Source organism: Temnothorax americanus, unplaced genomic scaffold (genome assembly GCF_048541705.1).
Source record: "Temnothorax americanus isolate GAGA-0224 unplaced genomic scaffold, ASM4854170v1 Scaffold18, whole genome shotgun sequence".
NCBI lineage: Eukaryota > Metazoa > Arthropoda > Insecta > Hymenoptera > Formicidae > Temnothorax > Temnothorax americanus.
In genome coordinates this window covers 3,169,783-3,186,725 of record NW_027509318.1, presented here as the reverse complement: position 1 = coordinate 3,186,725, position 16,943 = coordinate 3,169,783, and the positions used below count along the sequence as shown (strand labels likewise).

The 16,943-nt window shown below is 38.0% G+C and overlaps 3 protein-coding genes across 9 annotated transcripts in view; 2 read left to right on the top strand and 1 right to left on the bottom strand.

Annotated features, from left to right (window-relative positions):
* LOC143896251 (caspase-1) overlaps positions 1-11,195 on the top strand; it is a 112,311-nt gene extending 101,116 nt beyond the window's left edge. For 2 of the 5 annotated variants that reach the window (XM_077403966.1, XM_077403968.1), the window contains exon 5: positions 9,998-11,194. In XM_077403966.1, coding sequence (XP_077260092.1) covers positions 9,998-10,296 — 299 coding nt within the window. In that variant the 3' untranslated portion in view covers positions 10,297-11,194. Of the gene's footprint in view, positions 1-9,997 lie in introns of all 5 variants that reach the window. The other 3 variants (XM_077403967.1, XM_077403969.1, XM_077403965.1) reach the window with 3 other exon arrangements.
* LOC143896247 (alkaline phosphatase) overlaps positions 1-16,943 on the bottom strand; it is a 178,288-nt gene that overhangs the window by 83,631 nt on the left and 77,714 nt on the right. The window lies entirely within an intron of this gene.
* LOC143896250 (uncharacterized) lies at positions 2,763-4,716 on the top strand. 2 transcript variants are annotated; one of them, XM_077403963.1, is made up of 2 exons: positions 2,763-3,519; positions 3,676-4,716. In XM_077403963.1, the coding sequence occupies exons 1-2, from the start codon at positions 3,480-3,482 to the stop codon at positions 4,650-4,652; spliced, it is 1,017 nt and encodes a 338-aa protein (XP_077260089.1). In that variant the 5' UTR covers positions 2,763-3,479; the 3' UTR covers positions 4,653-4,716. The 2 variants fall into 2 exon arrangements, with proteins under 2 accessions (XP_077260089.1, XP_077260090.1); XM_077403964.1 differs by having other exon boundaries at positions 2,763-3,606.

Genomic DNA, 16,943 nt, shown 5'->3' with positions numbered 1-16,943 from the left:
AAGTATCAACGAGATATATACTCGATTGCTAAACAATAAACGGATATGGCAAATGCGAATTAAGCTTCTTCTTCTGGCACACGTTCGAAATTCTATAGCGTCATAAGCTGCTTATTCTGAATAATGCAGGCATCGCGAACGGTATGCCCGCGTGATGTATAGATAATCTGCGCCAATTCCTCGATTACACCTTGCCTCCTAACGCTCTTCCGCTTCCATGCCGACCGAAACTCGGTTAATGAATGTAAACCAATATTATTTGCAACTCAATGCCTCCGATATGAGCCAGCTGTTCTTTGAAATTTCCAATTATTATACCGATCATTGTGTGTTTGATTGCCTCGCTGTATTTACAATTTCTCGTAATTCGACATGACAACTTCCTCCTACTACAGGGATTTCCAGGTACAAATTTTCAAGAGCCTATTCTTTGTCAGAAAGAGCTGACATCAAGTCTCATGACAGTCACGAACGGTATTTAGGGGGGTAAGATGTCTAACCCCACACCGTATACAACAACGGCAATCCCCCAAACACCGTTATAAAGAATATAAAATATATAAAACTCATGTATATAAAACATGAAACTTTTATATAAAACATTTTTTCATATAAGTACCTCATATTTTCAGGATATTCGCTAAAAATGAAAAAATCCGTTATTTTGTTTCAGTCCCTAAACGTTGAGATAAGCAGCTAAAAAATATGGGTTTAATATTTTTTTATGCTCTACAACATATTCAAAGCCCATTCAAAATCGGGACAGTTTCGACCGTTCCCTTGTCAGTAGAATCTCAATAGTTACGACCGTTTTCAGAGCTGCATTCGCAGCACGCACCTTCGTGTTTAACACGACTGGAAATCACTCGCTAAAAAGGCCTCTAAAAGCGAATGCTTTGAGCGAGCATCGACGACGACGGTACCCGCATAATACAACACGTACATTTTCGCGCGGTTTCCGCTTGCGTGCAAACATTTGACTTGCTGTTACTAATGGAGTGCGAGAATTTGTGTTGACAGTGGTGCACGCACACCAATGAGGAACAACAACGTGGTGTCTAGCGAGAACGTCAATCAGTCAACTGATAAATCGATACACGCGCGCTTGTAATACTGTCTCGAATCGAACTGAATCTAGCATTCAACCTAAATACGATTACAATAGCTCGATATATCATACGATAGCAATGTACAATACATTCGAACGTCTAACATCCCCCGTTTCTCCCGATTGTCCCTTGCGAAATTTCCTTCGCGAAAATTTTGCTGAACGTCACAGGCCGCTTCAAAGGTTTCGACGCATTCAATGACTTTATGACTAATTGTATACCTTCATTGTTTAAATTAAAAATTTTATATAACTATAAATTAATTCTGTTAAATAAAGTTTGGAATTATAGTACATTACGCATATAGTAAAATGTAATCGAGTGAAGTAATAATTTTTCTTCTTAGTTTCTCGGCGATTTTTATCAAAAGATGTGAAGCATTCTATATAAATCAGAGACAAAATATAAGTCAGTCCATGTAAAATAAATTCTTTGAATACATGAAACGATATAATTTCTCAGCGATCGCCTCCGCGAAACCAGCTGTGGCATATGCGTAGTATAAAAGATGTAAAGAGCATACACCCGCACCATGAATCCATGACTTGGCAAGCGTATTTACCGCGAGTGTGTTTTTCGACGTGAAAAACGAGAAAAAAAAACATTTAAAAACATCGCACGTATGTACAGCGATGTATTGATTCATTATTACCGTTACAGGAAACGAAAGTGCATTGTAAATGAAAATAATCGTATAATTTCTGAAATATTGATACAAAATAAATATCGGCATTTTTGTGGAAACCAAGATGTTCAGTGATTCAAAGTTGGATATCGTCCAAACTTGTCCAAACGATTATTTTGAAACAATCCGGGCCATTCGTGGCCAAGATTCACGTCGTGATACATTTTTTCGCTCCTCTTTCATCCCCGTTCGCAGATCGATGTAGAAGAGCATTGTTCTTTCTTTCAATTTTATATTTTTCTCGTGTGCCCATTAGCCGGCGGATAAAAGTCGGATTGTCTGTTTTAAGACTCTTAGCCCAATTCTCGAATCAAATAAGAGATACGTGTTGTGCAACGCATTACTTTGAAACTTCAAGTGGAAATCATACTTTTAAAACTTTACATATCAAAAAATTAATACGACTGTATAATATTGTAAGGCGTATACTTGTAAATATGTTTATCAACTGTTCCTATAAACAGTATAAATACGTTTTAAACAAAGCATAATCTGAGCGGACAGAAAACAATCGAAAATTGATTTCGTTCTCTTTTCTTGTAAATGCACTTGTAAATTATTAACAAAAGAGAGAAAGAATTATGATATAAAGAAGATAATTGACAGAGCATTAATTACGACAAATCAGGGTAATTACGACAGCGAATTAAATACAACGGCATTTCTCTCGATCATAAAATTTATAATTATATATAATTCCAGAAAGATTTTAAAAATAAGTAATAAATCCACAATTATGTGTGTGTATATATATATATATATATATATATATATATTACATGCTTAAATAATTTTATAATTATAAATTTTATTGTTTAAATATACACTTATACAATATTATATACGACCGACGTAATTATCCCGATATGCAAGTGTAATTATTTACACGATATTAACGCGATTGGTGTTATATAAATATAAAAAATTGCATTTAATCATGTATATAAATTACAAAAAGTAGACTGACTTCCGGTTGGGTAAGGAAGGAAGACGGGTGCTCCGTAAAGGAAAGAAGGAATAAGGGAAAGGACGGGCGGAGTAGGAGTCAAGGAACGAAGAGAGAATAAAGGGAACCCCGAAGGAAGGAAAGAGGAAGGCGTACAACTGAAGAAAGGCCGGAGGGCAAGAAAAATCGGAAGTAAATCAAGAAAATACGGCGAGGAAGAAAAGAGGTTAGGACGGAGCAAGACAAGGGAAGGAGAGAAGAAGAGAGAAGAGGGAGGAACGCAATTGAGGTAGGCGACCGGAGAAGGGAAGAGGAAGCGGGGAGCACGGGCATGCGCGAGCCACGGAAGCGGAGACACGTGCGTGGAACAGAGGCTGTTCGGTGCTGAGGCGGCGCGGGGTGCCGGCCCCTCCAAAAGAGTGGGTTGGCACTACTGCGGATCGCCGAGGCGGCGCGGAGTGCCGGCCCCTCCTAAAAGAGCGGGTTGGCACTACTGCGGGGCGACAAGGCGTGACAGGAAAGCAAGTGACATCGGCACGAGAGTGAGCGAAGTGGCGCAGGTCGCTGCGGTGGAAACGCGGTGAGTGAGAGGGCCGATCGAGATAGGGTGGCACGACTGAAAGTCGACAGAGCGGCGGTGCATGCCTGGCAAGAGAAAGAATACGAGAAAGTGGACTGTAAGCACAACGCAGAGCAGGTGAAGAGCATATCGCGGAAAGAATAAGAGAGTAGGTTCGAAATGCGAAGGAGAAAGGAATCGAATAGAATGGAGGAAAATCGTAAGTAAGAAAAAATAGAAGAAGCGGGGGAGAGGGGGTAAGAATAGAAGTAAGAAGAGATGAATCATGGGGCAAGAAGGCGGATAGGTTAGGGCTTACAAAGAGAGGAAAGAAGGAGGACAGCGCAATAAGTAACATAATTCATTATGTACACAGTGGCAGACAAAGAAGAGGTACAGACAGCGGCGCGAAAGAGGGAAGAGACAGGATGGATCAAGGAAATTACGAGGGAGCTAAGGGAAATCGGGCATGAAATTAAAGAGGAAATAATACGAACGGGAATGGAAGTCAAAGAGGAACTGAGAAAGCTAAAAACCCAACTGGAAGTGGAGGAGAAGAGGATGGTGGAAGAAAAGGAAGAACGAGGGGAAGAAGGGTGGAGAGAGGAGTGGGGAAGGGATTGGAGCGAGGGTTCGACAGACTCAGGGGGAAGGATCACGGAAGGGACGGATAATGGTCGTGAAGGCAAGAAGAATCGGGAAGCTAAACAAGATAGCCAAGGAAGGAAGAGGGCGACAGAGAAAAAAGGAGACGGAGGAAGAGAGAAGAGCGAGAAGGAATGGAGAAGACCGCCGGAAAGCGACAGAAGGAAGGAACAGGAAGAGGAGAGGAACAGGACGAGGCGAATGATAGAGGAGAGAGAAGAGGAGATAAGAAGAAGAAGAGAGAAAAGAGAGAGGGAGGAGGAAGGAAAAAAAGAGAGAGAGAGAAAAGAAAAAATTGAGAAGAGGAAAAAGAATCTGATCTGGAGGAGAGTGGCAGGAGAAGGACCAAAAGAAAGAAGGGAGATGCTGGAAGCGATAATGGAAAAGGTAACAGGAAGAGAGATACCGATAAGAAAAGCATGGGAGGTGACTGGTGTGGATGGTAAGATTGTAATTTTCACGGAACTAGAAGAAGAAGAGGACAAGGAAGAGGTGATAGAAAGATGTGATGAGATATGGAGAAGGTGGGAGATTGGCGTCGACGAGGAACTAACACTTGAAGAGAGAGCATATAGACATAAGATGGTGGAGAGAGCAAGAGAGGAAAGAACGAGGGGCAACGCAGTGGTGTTAACAAATAGAAGAATGTGGATAAACGGAAGGGAGGTGAAGTGGGAGGAGGAAAGAGGCGGTTGGAGGAGAATATGACCGGACAATATTCACGACAAAGACAATTAGGGTTTGGGACGGTGGATTAGTTTTCTGATTCAAAAGATTTNAANNGTTGATTGNNNGANAATTAAGANTTTGAGTTTGATTTTGATTTTGATTTTGATTTTGATTTTGGTTTGATTTTGGTTTGTATGGCATTGTATTGTATAGAATCAGAGGAGGTGGTAGAGTTTGTACAGGGTTGGGTACGTCCCTTTAAAAACGCCGGATGGAATGGTTTGGGTACGTTCCACAAAAACGCCCTTTAAGGCCCCTTTGGGGCAAATAAAGTATCCTTAACTAACTAACTAAATTACAAAAAGTATCACAATCCAATAAATTAAAGTTATAAAACGTAGAAACTCTAATTATACCAATTAACTGATAAGATAATTTGCATACTTCGATACATAATATTTCATAGAAATATTTTAATAGGAAGTTGTATCTTGTTTTGTACATTCTATATTGTCAAATTGTACATTGTAAGATATTTTTCTTTCACGTTGACAGTCTGGTTTTCAATCCTTCATTTTTTTTATTCAAAAAATTTCTTTTATATTACGTTAAGGAGGCTCTTACCTCGATCATAATATGACAGATCTTTATGAAATTAATATATGTTGTAAAGTGAACCACAACGGACCGATGCCCAAAACTTGAGCATAGGTTGACGATAAAAACTGTAAAAATATCAGTATTGAAATTCGCATTTTTAACACAGGGCATATGGTAAACACTAAAATTTTTACCGGAAGTGATGTATTTTCTTGGCAAGTTTGCGACCCAGGTATACAAAAAACCACGGACGTGTAGATAAAATAATAATCTTTCTAATGATAAGAAGAAAACTTGGTGTTGACGATGAGTTATAAAAGATATTGTAGTTTTAATATGACGTACGACAGGTTAGGCGAATGATCTTCCGAGTGTCAAAATAGCGCGAAGTTTCTAACCTCACTTGCACATGTCTTTTCTCTGCGCTGTATGGTAGCGGCATAATTATTCTCTCGCGCATTGACAACCTTTATTTTCGCGAATTTTCCTTTCATTTTCCCTCTCAGCATTCTCACGTTATATCTTTCTTTTGGCTCCATCTCTTCATCGCATCATTCGCTACAACGCTACACGGCTACACCTCACTTAGCTGCAGACTGCTACAGACGACGTTGTGACACGCGCATGTTCTGCTCTTTAGCACTGACGTAGTCAACTGACTTATTGTATAAATTTTAATATTTACACTAATAGAACATATAACTTACTCTTACACTATGTAAAAATCATTATTTATTTTTTTATTTAATTTTCCGATAATTTTATAACCAATTATTAATGATAATTTTTCGGTTGCTACATTGATTAGAGCAGCCGGGTAAGAGCCTCCTTAAGAGAAGCTTTCCTTTATATCTTCGCTTCTAGTACGACGAAGTTAAAGATAATGCCCTAAGCGCAATTCTGGAAGAAACTGCGCGATAACTTGAACTTTGCAAATCTAACGTAAACGCACTGACAATATGCGTGGGAATATCACAGAAGGTTCTGAAAGAAATATTGCAAACTCTCGACTGAGATTCGCCTAAATTCGGAATCGAATGGCGCGAACTTTGTTACGATCACAGTTTCGGTGATTTATTGCGAGTGCGAGCTGCAGCGCGACAATTCGCGAAAAACGAGGAAAACTAGAAAAAAAAAGACATACCGAAACTCGGCAAACCAACAAATGCGTTGGTGGACGAGAATTTCGCGCAGTGGCAAAGCATACCACGCGATGTCAATCCTGCGGGATTGGATTAATGAAAAATACCTGTCGATTGTCAGCGAGATAGCTCAGATAATCACAAATTGCGCCCGACAAAATTAACACGTTTTGGTACCAAAGCGTTCGTATCTTATTTGTGAAAATAAAATTGCAATTAAAATTACATTTGCACGCGTGGTGTGAATCAAGATAAAATTCAATTTCTCGTGTAAAACTTGAATGAAACCTTCTTTTCCAAAAATAGTACTATATACGTATGCGGTGAATATATAATAGTGTATACGCTCAAATATAATTTAGAGAAGATACGCTTATCTTCCTACTAAATTTAATAAAATTATTATAAAAAACTGTTACTTATGCATTAACATCATCTGCTTTAAAATCGGATTTTGCACCGCCATGAGCAGCTTATTTGTGGAAATACACCGCAAAATTTACTCGGTTGCTCGCAACCTTGCTCACATCTACTTTGCACGTCTATCGATTAAGGAGGGTAAACAGAATTTATGTAATGCGAGTATATTCTCTCTACAGAATGATGTTTGCGAATACACCATACACCCTGTCTGTCGTATTAAGCGAGTCCGATAAACAGGATTTGTTTATAATAGAAACAGAAGACACATATATATACACCCACACACACAAAGCAGATGATGGTTTACGTTGCTTCTCGTATGACCGCAACATTTTTTTTACACCTGCCTGATTGCGTGTAGTTATTATCGATATTGACGAATTAATATCCATGCGATTGAACGCGAGTCCATTAAAATGAAGCGCAGGGTAAAAACTCCCAATAATATCCCAATGTATTTACACATTTCAGAATAATTTTATAATTAATAATTATTACCATGCATACACATTGATTGCATAGTGGATTTATTTGAGAATATCTGGAGTTATTCCGATGGTAATCGTTGCAAACGAATAAACGGATTTTTCAAATCTGTCTCAAAGAATGTCGATTCTCTATGTGAGACATAATATGTATAGAGTAATTAGCCGTTAAATAATAGCTGCGCGGTGTATAATGATGCGCGACACGCGGGTGGTCATGCTATTAATATCAAGGAAGAAGCTCACTTGTTAATGCATGTGCGTGTATGCGTGTCGTCTACATATGGAGCAGGAAGTGGACGTATTGTTAATAATGTGGGCGGTGGTGAATTCGCGGATAACACCTGGCTCGATGCTAAAGGCGTCATTAATATGCCGTGTAGGAGATAAGCGCGTAGTTAACATACCGGTGATAGCGAACGTGCATTTAACACTTCGCTATGGGAGTGAACGTATGGTTAATACATCATCGAGCACACGTGTACATCCGGTTAGCACTAAGATGTTTCGCGTCACACGTGTTATTGTTAGCGCTCAACGCATATTGCCCCCGATTCTCTCTAGCCACCAAAACTGCAAATAATTATAAGTTTGCAAATTATTGCGAGCCGTGTTAAACGGTATTGATAACCAACGCTAAGATGAAAATTCAATTTTAAACTTGATACGAAAAGTTTGATAAGGATTTTTTTTCAACAGTTTTTTAGTATTTAATATAGAACGTTTTTTAGAATTAAGCTTTTAATTAAAGTGTCTTAAACGGAAAATCCATCTGGAGTTAAATGATATATCGTTATCTGTAGATAAAAATATCATTTGTGTTAAAAGCTTTTTATATGTTCAACTATTTATATTTTACGAACAATTAAGAACATATTTGGATTTTCGCAGAAAAACGGTCTCTATTGGTATAAGTTGTAAGACCCCTAGACAAAAATAGCGGTAGGAATCTGGCGCACGTTGTATAAGAGAACACGTTGTCAGAATATATCAAGAAATCGATTTCTCTTACATATTCTTGAATGGCAAGTAGATGCAAATATAATTTTTGCCTATTCTAACAACGTGTTTCCTGTAATACGCTTCGATCCTACAATGCAACCTTTCAGATGTAACGAATTCTATGTCGCGGCGATCCTTCATTTTGCTCGTAACCGTCCAATTATTAAGATTTATCAATGAGGGCATGGGTAGTTTTCCTGTAACTTGAAAGTGTCTTTGACCATAGAATCGGTAGTGAAATGGTAGTTGGACTGATGCAGTATTCGAAGCACGTACCGGGTGAATTGATCGCATCGTGTTTGAGCCAAAGTCGATGATAAGCTCTCGTCGTGTAAGATCTATAGAATAGCGAGATGAGAGAGACGGAATAATTAAACAGTTTATAATGCAGCAAGATCCGGACGTGTATAACGCATTCAAAGATTAGGGAAGTGCAGGCGTTCCAATCCAATTAGTAATACACGGAGAAAGGGAATGATCCAAATTTGAACTAACAGGCATTAACGCTATTCAGCGTCCATGCAAACGAGTTTAAGGGCAGATTAAGGAAGTAAGAGGTCAAAAACTATTTCTAACAATTAACCTTTATTCCACTTGTACCACGATTTATGCTGAAACTTCGGAGTCTGTAATTGTGTTTGCATCATTTCTGATTCTACATTGTCGTTGGGGTCGCGACTTGAGCATTAAGAAACCCGAGTTTTGAATAACTATAAAGTCAAATACTGTGAATAAATGAAACACAATATATTACAATATTACAACATATAACAATATAAAATGTAATAAATAATATAATATAATATAATAATTTTCTAATAATTATTCCAATAGCATTTTAAATAATTTTCTTATAATTATTAAATGAATAATTTATAAAGATCGTGTTTCATATAATGTTGTTGCTATCCCTATGTTATTGCTAATCCCACGTTACTTTGCTTAATCTCAAGCCCATTAGATGAGGTCTAAGACTCGATGCCATCTAAATGTAGAATATACGCAACTTTCCTAAGAAGTTTAAGTGCTATACTAAAGGTAACACCAAACTTTGTAATTTCGGGTTAAAATATATCTGTTCCGCGCAACACAATTAGCAAGGAGTATGCGGTTGCTCGTATATGCGCGGAAAGTTAAGATTAATTTAAACTTATTGCCCTGGAAAGCTGTAAGTTTTTATTAGAAACCGGGTTTTCTCAAAGTCGTAACAAATCCGTCAACTCGACGACGTGAACTATCTTTAACAGCTCTATATGAGAGTTTCAATAAATTTATTTCAATTTTGTTTCACTTTTATTCTGGAAACCTTTTTAAAGCAGGCGCTATTAAGATACATGACCTACTCTTATCTACCTATACATAGGTCGTTATACTTGGGTTTCCATATTTTTCTATAGTAGAGCCTAAAAAAATAAACTTACTTTACATATTTTAACGCGTTAGAAAAGGCAGCTACACGTTAAGCGTCGCGCGTGTATACAGCCAACGTATACTCGATACATATATTATCTCTAGAGTTTTAAATTTCTATCCCTGTCCTATATCGCTACCTTGCCACTATCGCATGGGTCATAGGTCATTCGCTGGTGTATCCACTTTACCGAGAGGCGAGAGCCCGCTATCGATAGCGTCGCATACATCCCGGCTGCGCGAAGTGTATCTCATTACGTGCCGGGGAGAGGCGAATCAATTCACCGCAGTCCAAGAATAAACCGCGCGTTACGACTTTCAGGTTTTTACTCGTGGCGCAATCCGGACTCGGGCTCCTGGTTCATACAGGCGCTCTGCGAGGAGCTGGAGCTTCACGGGCGCAGCCGCGATCTACTCAGCCTAATGACCTTCGTTAACCGTCGTGTCGCCATCGAGTATCAATCCTATGTGCCGGGGAGTGAAAAGTTCCACGGGAAAAAGCAGATCCCGTCGATTGTCTCGATGTTGACCCGCCTGGTGTACTTCCACGACAAGCACACACCGGACGATATCGATGGCGGATCGAAGGGAAAGGAAACCGAAGTCGAAAAAGTAACGTAAGAGTGGCAAAACACTCGTTCTCGAACAAACTTACGATGATGGATTTTTCGGCAAAAACCGACAGATTGAGAAGTTTTTGAGAAGTAATTATCGATCGGCGTAACTCACCGAACACATTTGGATTGTTACAATTGAGTTTCATAGTCGCTATAGAGAATTTAAGAGCGTAGTATGCGAAAAGAAAAAAGGAAAAGAAAAACGTATTGTTTATGTAGTTAAAAATTTTCTGCCTTTCTGTTGTTACTTTTTACTTTACTAAAAAAGAAAGCGATAAATACTCTCAAATATATTTCGGATATCTATTACAATTAAAAATGTATAATTAAATACTTTTAACACACACTCTGAGGTTATTTTATATATAATATATAAAATTCAACTTTGCTTGTATTTTTTACTTGAGCGAGATGTATATTATTAAATACGTATTAAATACATATTAAGATATCTCATTGCATTTATATTATACTAGAACCCTATAAGAATGCGCCATTTAGCTTTTTTACTATACATATCATTACACAAAACATTTGCACCACAATAAAAACAAATATAACCGCATTTTGAATAAGTAACATTTACTGTCAATCGACTTTTGGGGTTACAGACACACAAATCACATGATGAAACAAGGCGGGATACAAGCTTCGAGACAACCGATCACCCTCAAAAAAAAATTTAACATGCCCTCTATCATGAACACGCATATGTCCACGACTTCGAAAAATATTGAAGCTTTGATTAATACACATTTTTTAGAAAGGGAATTGCTATTATTAAACCAGAACGTAAAAAGAGAAAAAATGGTTACAGAAAGAGAAAAAAATAGATTACAGAATAAGTTAATATCTAAATAGCATTTATATACTTTTCTGTCTACTACTGCGTGTACAACTGCATGTATAAGTGCATGTATAAGTGAATTTGTAAGTAAATTATGAAATATATATGGAATGTACGCTTAATAACACTCGATAAAGTAAAATAAATCGCCAGAATGCATTATTAAGCAATACGCCACGAATCATTATATTATAATTAAATTCACAATATTATTCTTAATTAGTATGCTAATTATATGCAGATTTTCATAACGAAATAAAAGCTGTTATCATAACGGTCAAGAATAATAACTGACGTTCCTTAGCTATTCAAATTCATCTCGACGATTGTGTGATAAGTAAAACAATGCAAAGAGTTTTATTTACGAATAATTAGCCAATATATTTCCTTACACAAAAATTTAATTATTATTTTAAGATAGTTAATTTAATTTAGCGTAAGATCATATTTACTTGAATTTTCTCGGGTACGCGAGGGAATAGGCGATAGAAAAATTTCTTGAGACCGATATGAGCCTAATGAACAGAAATTGCTTGATGGTGTTTGCTTGCGAGAAATCGGTGGAAACTAATTCTGCCCCTTAATACATCCCTATATGCTGTCGGTGAACCAACAGGGAAGATCCTGAGGATCTATTAAGCGCAATGCGTGCGACTGCGATGGCATGTTCAACGTCAGATTAGATACCTGCGGTCAAAGGAGTTAGACGCTATTAACCTTTGTCTTGGAAGACGCAAAGTGGAATCCACGAATTATGCCGTTAACCAGATGCTATCGCGAAATGTAATCTTCTCCGTGCCAGGACTAGATCGATCTGCGGCGATAATACGGACAGCTTGTATCCCCAGAAATCTCGGCATCGCTTAATCGCGTTGTTAAATGTTGTTACAGAGCATAGCGTGGCTATGTGCCATGGATATCTTTATATTTATTCGTCTCACAACGTTTCGACCCCGATTTGGGTCCTTCTCAAGTGAGATTATACAAAAGCCAGTGAAGAAAATGGATAGTCCTTTTCTCTTCAGAATTTGCTTGGCGGCTCTCAGAAACTTGTTATTTTGTTCTTTTGACGCACTTAATATGTAAGTTCTCACGATGTACTTGCGATATGTCTCCCACTTTTTCATAATTTATATCTGACATACTTATATGGACATTTTATTCGTTCTAGCGTGGCGTTCGCATGATGTGGTTTGGGCGCAACGTCTTGCGACGAATAATATTGTTGCATAATTTTGTATAATCTCACTTGAGAAGAACCCAATCGGGGTCGAAACGTTGTGAGACGAATAAATAGAAATTGGCCAGTTGAGTCGCTTAATCTCGATTATTATGATAATAATGAGTATGAACAACTACACGCGTTATTACGCGGAGAACGAATGTATATTTCGAATTTATTTTAAGATCAATATATTTGCACATTTTTCTGAATTTTTATTTTCAATCAAATTCGTATAATGTTTTGTATCGCTCGTATTCTGGATGCGGTAAAAAAATTTGAAAAATATTGCTAAAAATTGATGCTGAAAATCGACGCTACATCGTTTTATTTGTAATTCAATGAAATTCATAACGGTTCGTTATATTGAGACTATGAATAATGTAAAAAATCATAAAATAAACCCTGTTTTATTTTTAGTATTTTTTCAATAAAATAATTTTGCTGCTGATTAACAGTATTATTGATTAACGTATGTATGCGAAGAAGAATGAGGTAGGAATAACAAAGAAAATTACATTTTTTTCTACGACAGAAATATAATTCCGTTTGTAGCTTAAAACTGTAAAATAATTGAGCAAAATATTATGAAAAATTAGCTTACAGAAATTATTTTTTAAAACAAAGAACAACGCATAACCACATTTATTCACTATTTACATTTTTTACTATTATATCCCCAGTTCGCACTTAAGATGTTTTATCATACATTTTTCTTCGGTCACATTTAGATTTCAAATCGCTTGATTATATCCTTCATTAGATAATTAAATTATATGTTTAATAAAAGAGAGATAAAACTTTTAAATCAGAACCCATTTAAAATTTAAAATAATTTAACGAAATATACGGAATATTTATCTTTCATGATATTAACGGCATGCATGATAATAAACGTATGATCCTTTTTTTCTAAAATGTAAAATATTTTGAGAGTATATTTTGTAAAATATACTCTCCTAGCGTGTTCCACAGAATGTAATCAATCACGAATCTCAAAATTATCGCTCGCAATCTAGAACTTCCGTTCGGGATATGTATGTGCGACGAATGAACGTAAGAACAGTGAAGTAAAGCGCAGGCGGTAAAAAGCCGATTCAATCACTGGCACGAAGAAAGGGTCCAGCTGTCGAGGAAATTCTTCAAACGGTTTTGACTTTCTAGCTGGCAATTCGAACGATTGCGAATCAATCCCATCTCTTCGCGCTGCTAAGTGGAGCTCTCGAAAAGCGAACCCTCGAATCTGTGCGGACGGCTTGTCAGAAACGCGATCGAAAGGGATTAGGTTTGGCAGGCCTCTTGTCTCTTTATCGAGGCTCGTGAAGTACACCGTGTCAAGTAGAAACCACTTCGTTCGACGATCGTATCGTTGATCCGATCAACATGGATGTATATACAAGAGTTGCGCGCGAAATATAACTCTGCATGCAAACGCCGCATTTTTTTTACAATTCGAGGCGTTCGATATTTTACAGCTTATTCACCATCGGCCAACATATAAGCTTCCTTGTCGCGTATAAAAACGTTCAAATCGCGTTTCTTACTTGCTTCCTCCTTCCTCGCAACGGCGCGGCGGAACGTTGACTTTCCCTCGTCGTAAATATGCAAAAGAACGCGCCTACATATATCTTTTTTATAAACCACCAAGCCGCTGTTTTGCGATCTTATAAAATGATTCGTGCAGGGAAAACGCTCAACCGTATTTTACGGAAGAAATATGTGAATATATTTACATGTACTGTTCATCACGAATGTCATATAGCTTTGAGACATTTAAAAAGAGAGCATTTCCAACTTGGATACCTCAATTCGAAATATCGTATGTAAGGAAAACCGAAATAACTGAATCTACAAATTGTCGAATTGCAAACGAGAAGAACAGTTTTCTTTCTCTTACAAATAAAAAAAACCGAAACGCGAGCGTGGGTTGCGAGTGGTAGTATTTCATCTTGGAAGCAGTTTCGACTAGACTCGTAATAAATCAGTCTTCTACAAGCGGCTGCTGTATCATCGATATATTTTATATATACTGCACAGAAAGATAAGTTACAAGATGTTGCGCTGTGTGCTACACACTACACACGTGCCTGCCGACGTCATAATTTTAGACTCTCGCAACGATAGCTAATCCACACCATCCGTGCCGCGGAAAATCGAAACTGCGATCGCGATACACCGCGCGGTGTTCTTATAGCTAGCTAATCACCCCTTTGCCGTAGCACAATCTGCACTACATTCGGTGTAATTTCGGCAAAATGAAAGCAACGTACCGAGCATTCCGAGACGGCGTCACGGCGGTAAACTAAGGTGCCATTCGTCTTAATCTCATTTACAAGTTTCGTGCGGGTGCGACTGAGTGAGTGTTCGCGACTGTGAGCAAAATTCTGTCCTATTCGCACTCGCGAGTATTCCTATTTCGGTTTTGTTTCGATAGAACAGCGCCACCGCGCTTGGTAAAATACGATGCAATGGGTAAGAGCAACCGCTCTTAGGAATCGCGTTTGCGTTTTCATCAACTTACGGGTATATACATACATATATATTGTATATATATATGTATATGTATATGTGCAGCCAGCAATCCCTGTCGCTATTAGAACTGGAAAGAAATTGGTATTAATTCCATTAAAGGCAAACAAAAGCAAAATATATCCAAATAAAAGAGTATATGCAGTATATGCCGAAAAAAGACAATTGTTTTAAAATAACGATCAGTTCTCGAATCGAATTACTATTGAGTGATAAGCGAGATTCGTAAATTATTATCAATAATAATGTATAAATAACGATAAATTTGACGAGAGCAGTTTCAGTTTTCAAAAGCTCTGTTTAACAAATTCGTTTCTGATTGGAAGGATAACGAAGCAATTTATTTGCGTCACTACGGAGCAGATCATGCCAATTTCTCACCGAAGTCCATTGACGTTGCGGATAAAGCAACTATATACATGGAATTCCGCTACGCGAGATAGATCGTCACGATGTTATTTACTCCGCCGCTAATTCGCCGACCGTCGACACGCTACTTAAACACATCGCGGTACTCGCGAACTCGCGAAAACGGTCGCGAAAGTGATGGCTAGATCGGGGTAAAGGGTGGTCACTGGGTGCTGGCGCAAATTACTGCGAACGGGTGGGACATGTCTCCAATAATCCGTTTTGATTCGCGAATGCCTTTCGGTACATCGCGATGGCGCGGATCGTTGGACGAGCCGGATCGGATCGGTTGGATAGTTTTGACGCGATTCGCGACGCGTTATCGATCCACCGCCGGCCAACAACTCGGTCAGCACTTTCGCCACGTCGGTCGCGTCGACAACCACGTAATCTTTTTGTCAACCCTCTTTCAGCATGCGAGCCATAATTCCCGCACCAACGGGATATCCATCGGGCGTCGGCGTCGGCGCGAGCGTCGTTGTCAGCGCGTAAACGCGGTCGCTCTTTTTTCTTTTTCCCACCCCCCTTCTTTTTTTTCACGTGACGCAACCCCAAGCGTCGAGATCGCCGAAGCGTTCGCCGTAACATTCGCGCGACAGAATGCTGAGAATCATCTCCCTATCGCGCGCACCTATCCCTTTTGATATCTATGCAAAATAAAACTTCGGTTTTCCGATACGTTTCATCGGGCTTTCGTTTTTGCCAGGTTTTACGGCGTATCGTTGATTACATATCGCTCTTCAGCTGTAGCTCAACGTCAAACGACGAGTCAGAAAATGTAGTACGCTTCGGTGATATCTCTACAAAAATGCTGAGAATGATCTCCCGTCCCGTACACCCCTGTCATAACCATGCATTTTATGTATTTTCATTTTCGCTGTATTTTACAACGTACATCTATGATTGTACATATACGCGTTCGTTTATCAGTATTATAGGTTCAAAATTTATCTCGAGTGTCTGTACGACAACTCTAAAACAGTCCTTTGCGAAATACTTTTATGATAGATACGTGAAATGAAACTCCCAGTATTCCGGATACATTTCATCGGTTTGCATTCCCGCCACGTTATACGATATTGCTCATTACATTTTTCTTTAATAACAATCCATTGCTATAACAAACACCGAGTCTCTGATATAAAATGTTGATTTCAGAAACATCATTATGGAAATGTTAAAAATAATTAGTCACATACGACGTAATATTAGCAATAAAATGCTGACATTTTCTGCATGCATTCATGCATTTTACTCATTTATCACATATCTTGCAATTTTTGCTTATATGTTCGTTATTCCATCGTTCATTATTTGTTATTTTATCTTTATAATTTAGTAGTAACAACAAGTCGCTCAAATTAAGAATACATTTGCACAACAGTATTTTACATATGAAATCCAATGAAACTATCGATCTAATTATAAATTAATTACTTAATTATTATCAAGTTACGTTTGCATATTTATTCTTGTTTATATCAACGTTTAATTAATATAAAATTTTTTTCATTTAGTAAGAATTTACGTTCAAAAAAGGTGGATATTTAATCCCTAATTAGTAGTGTGTAAAAAAAATGAAAAATGTATGTAATCATATATTTTAACTGAACTCGGTAAAGTGGGAAAACCCGGCTGCAGTAAA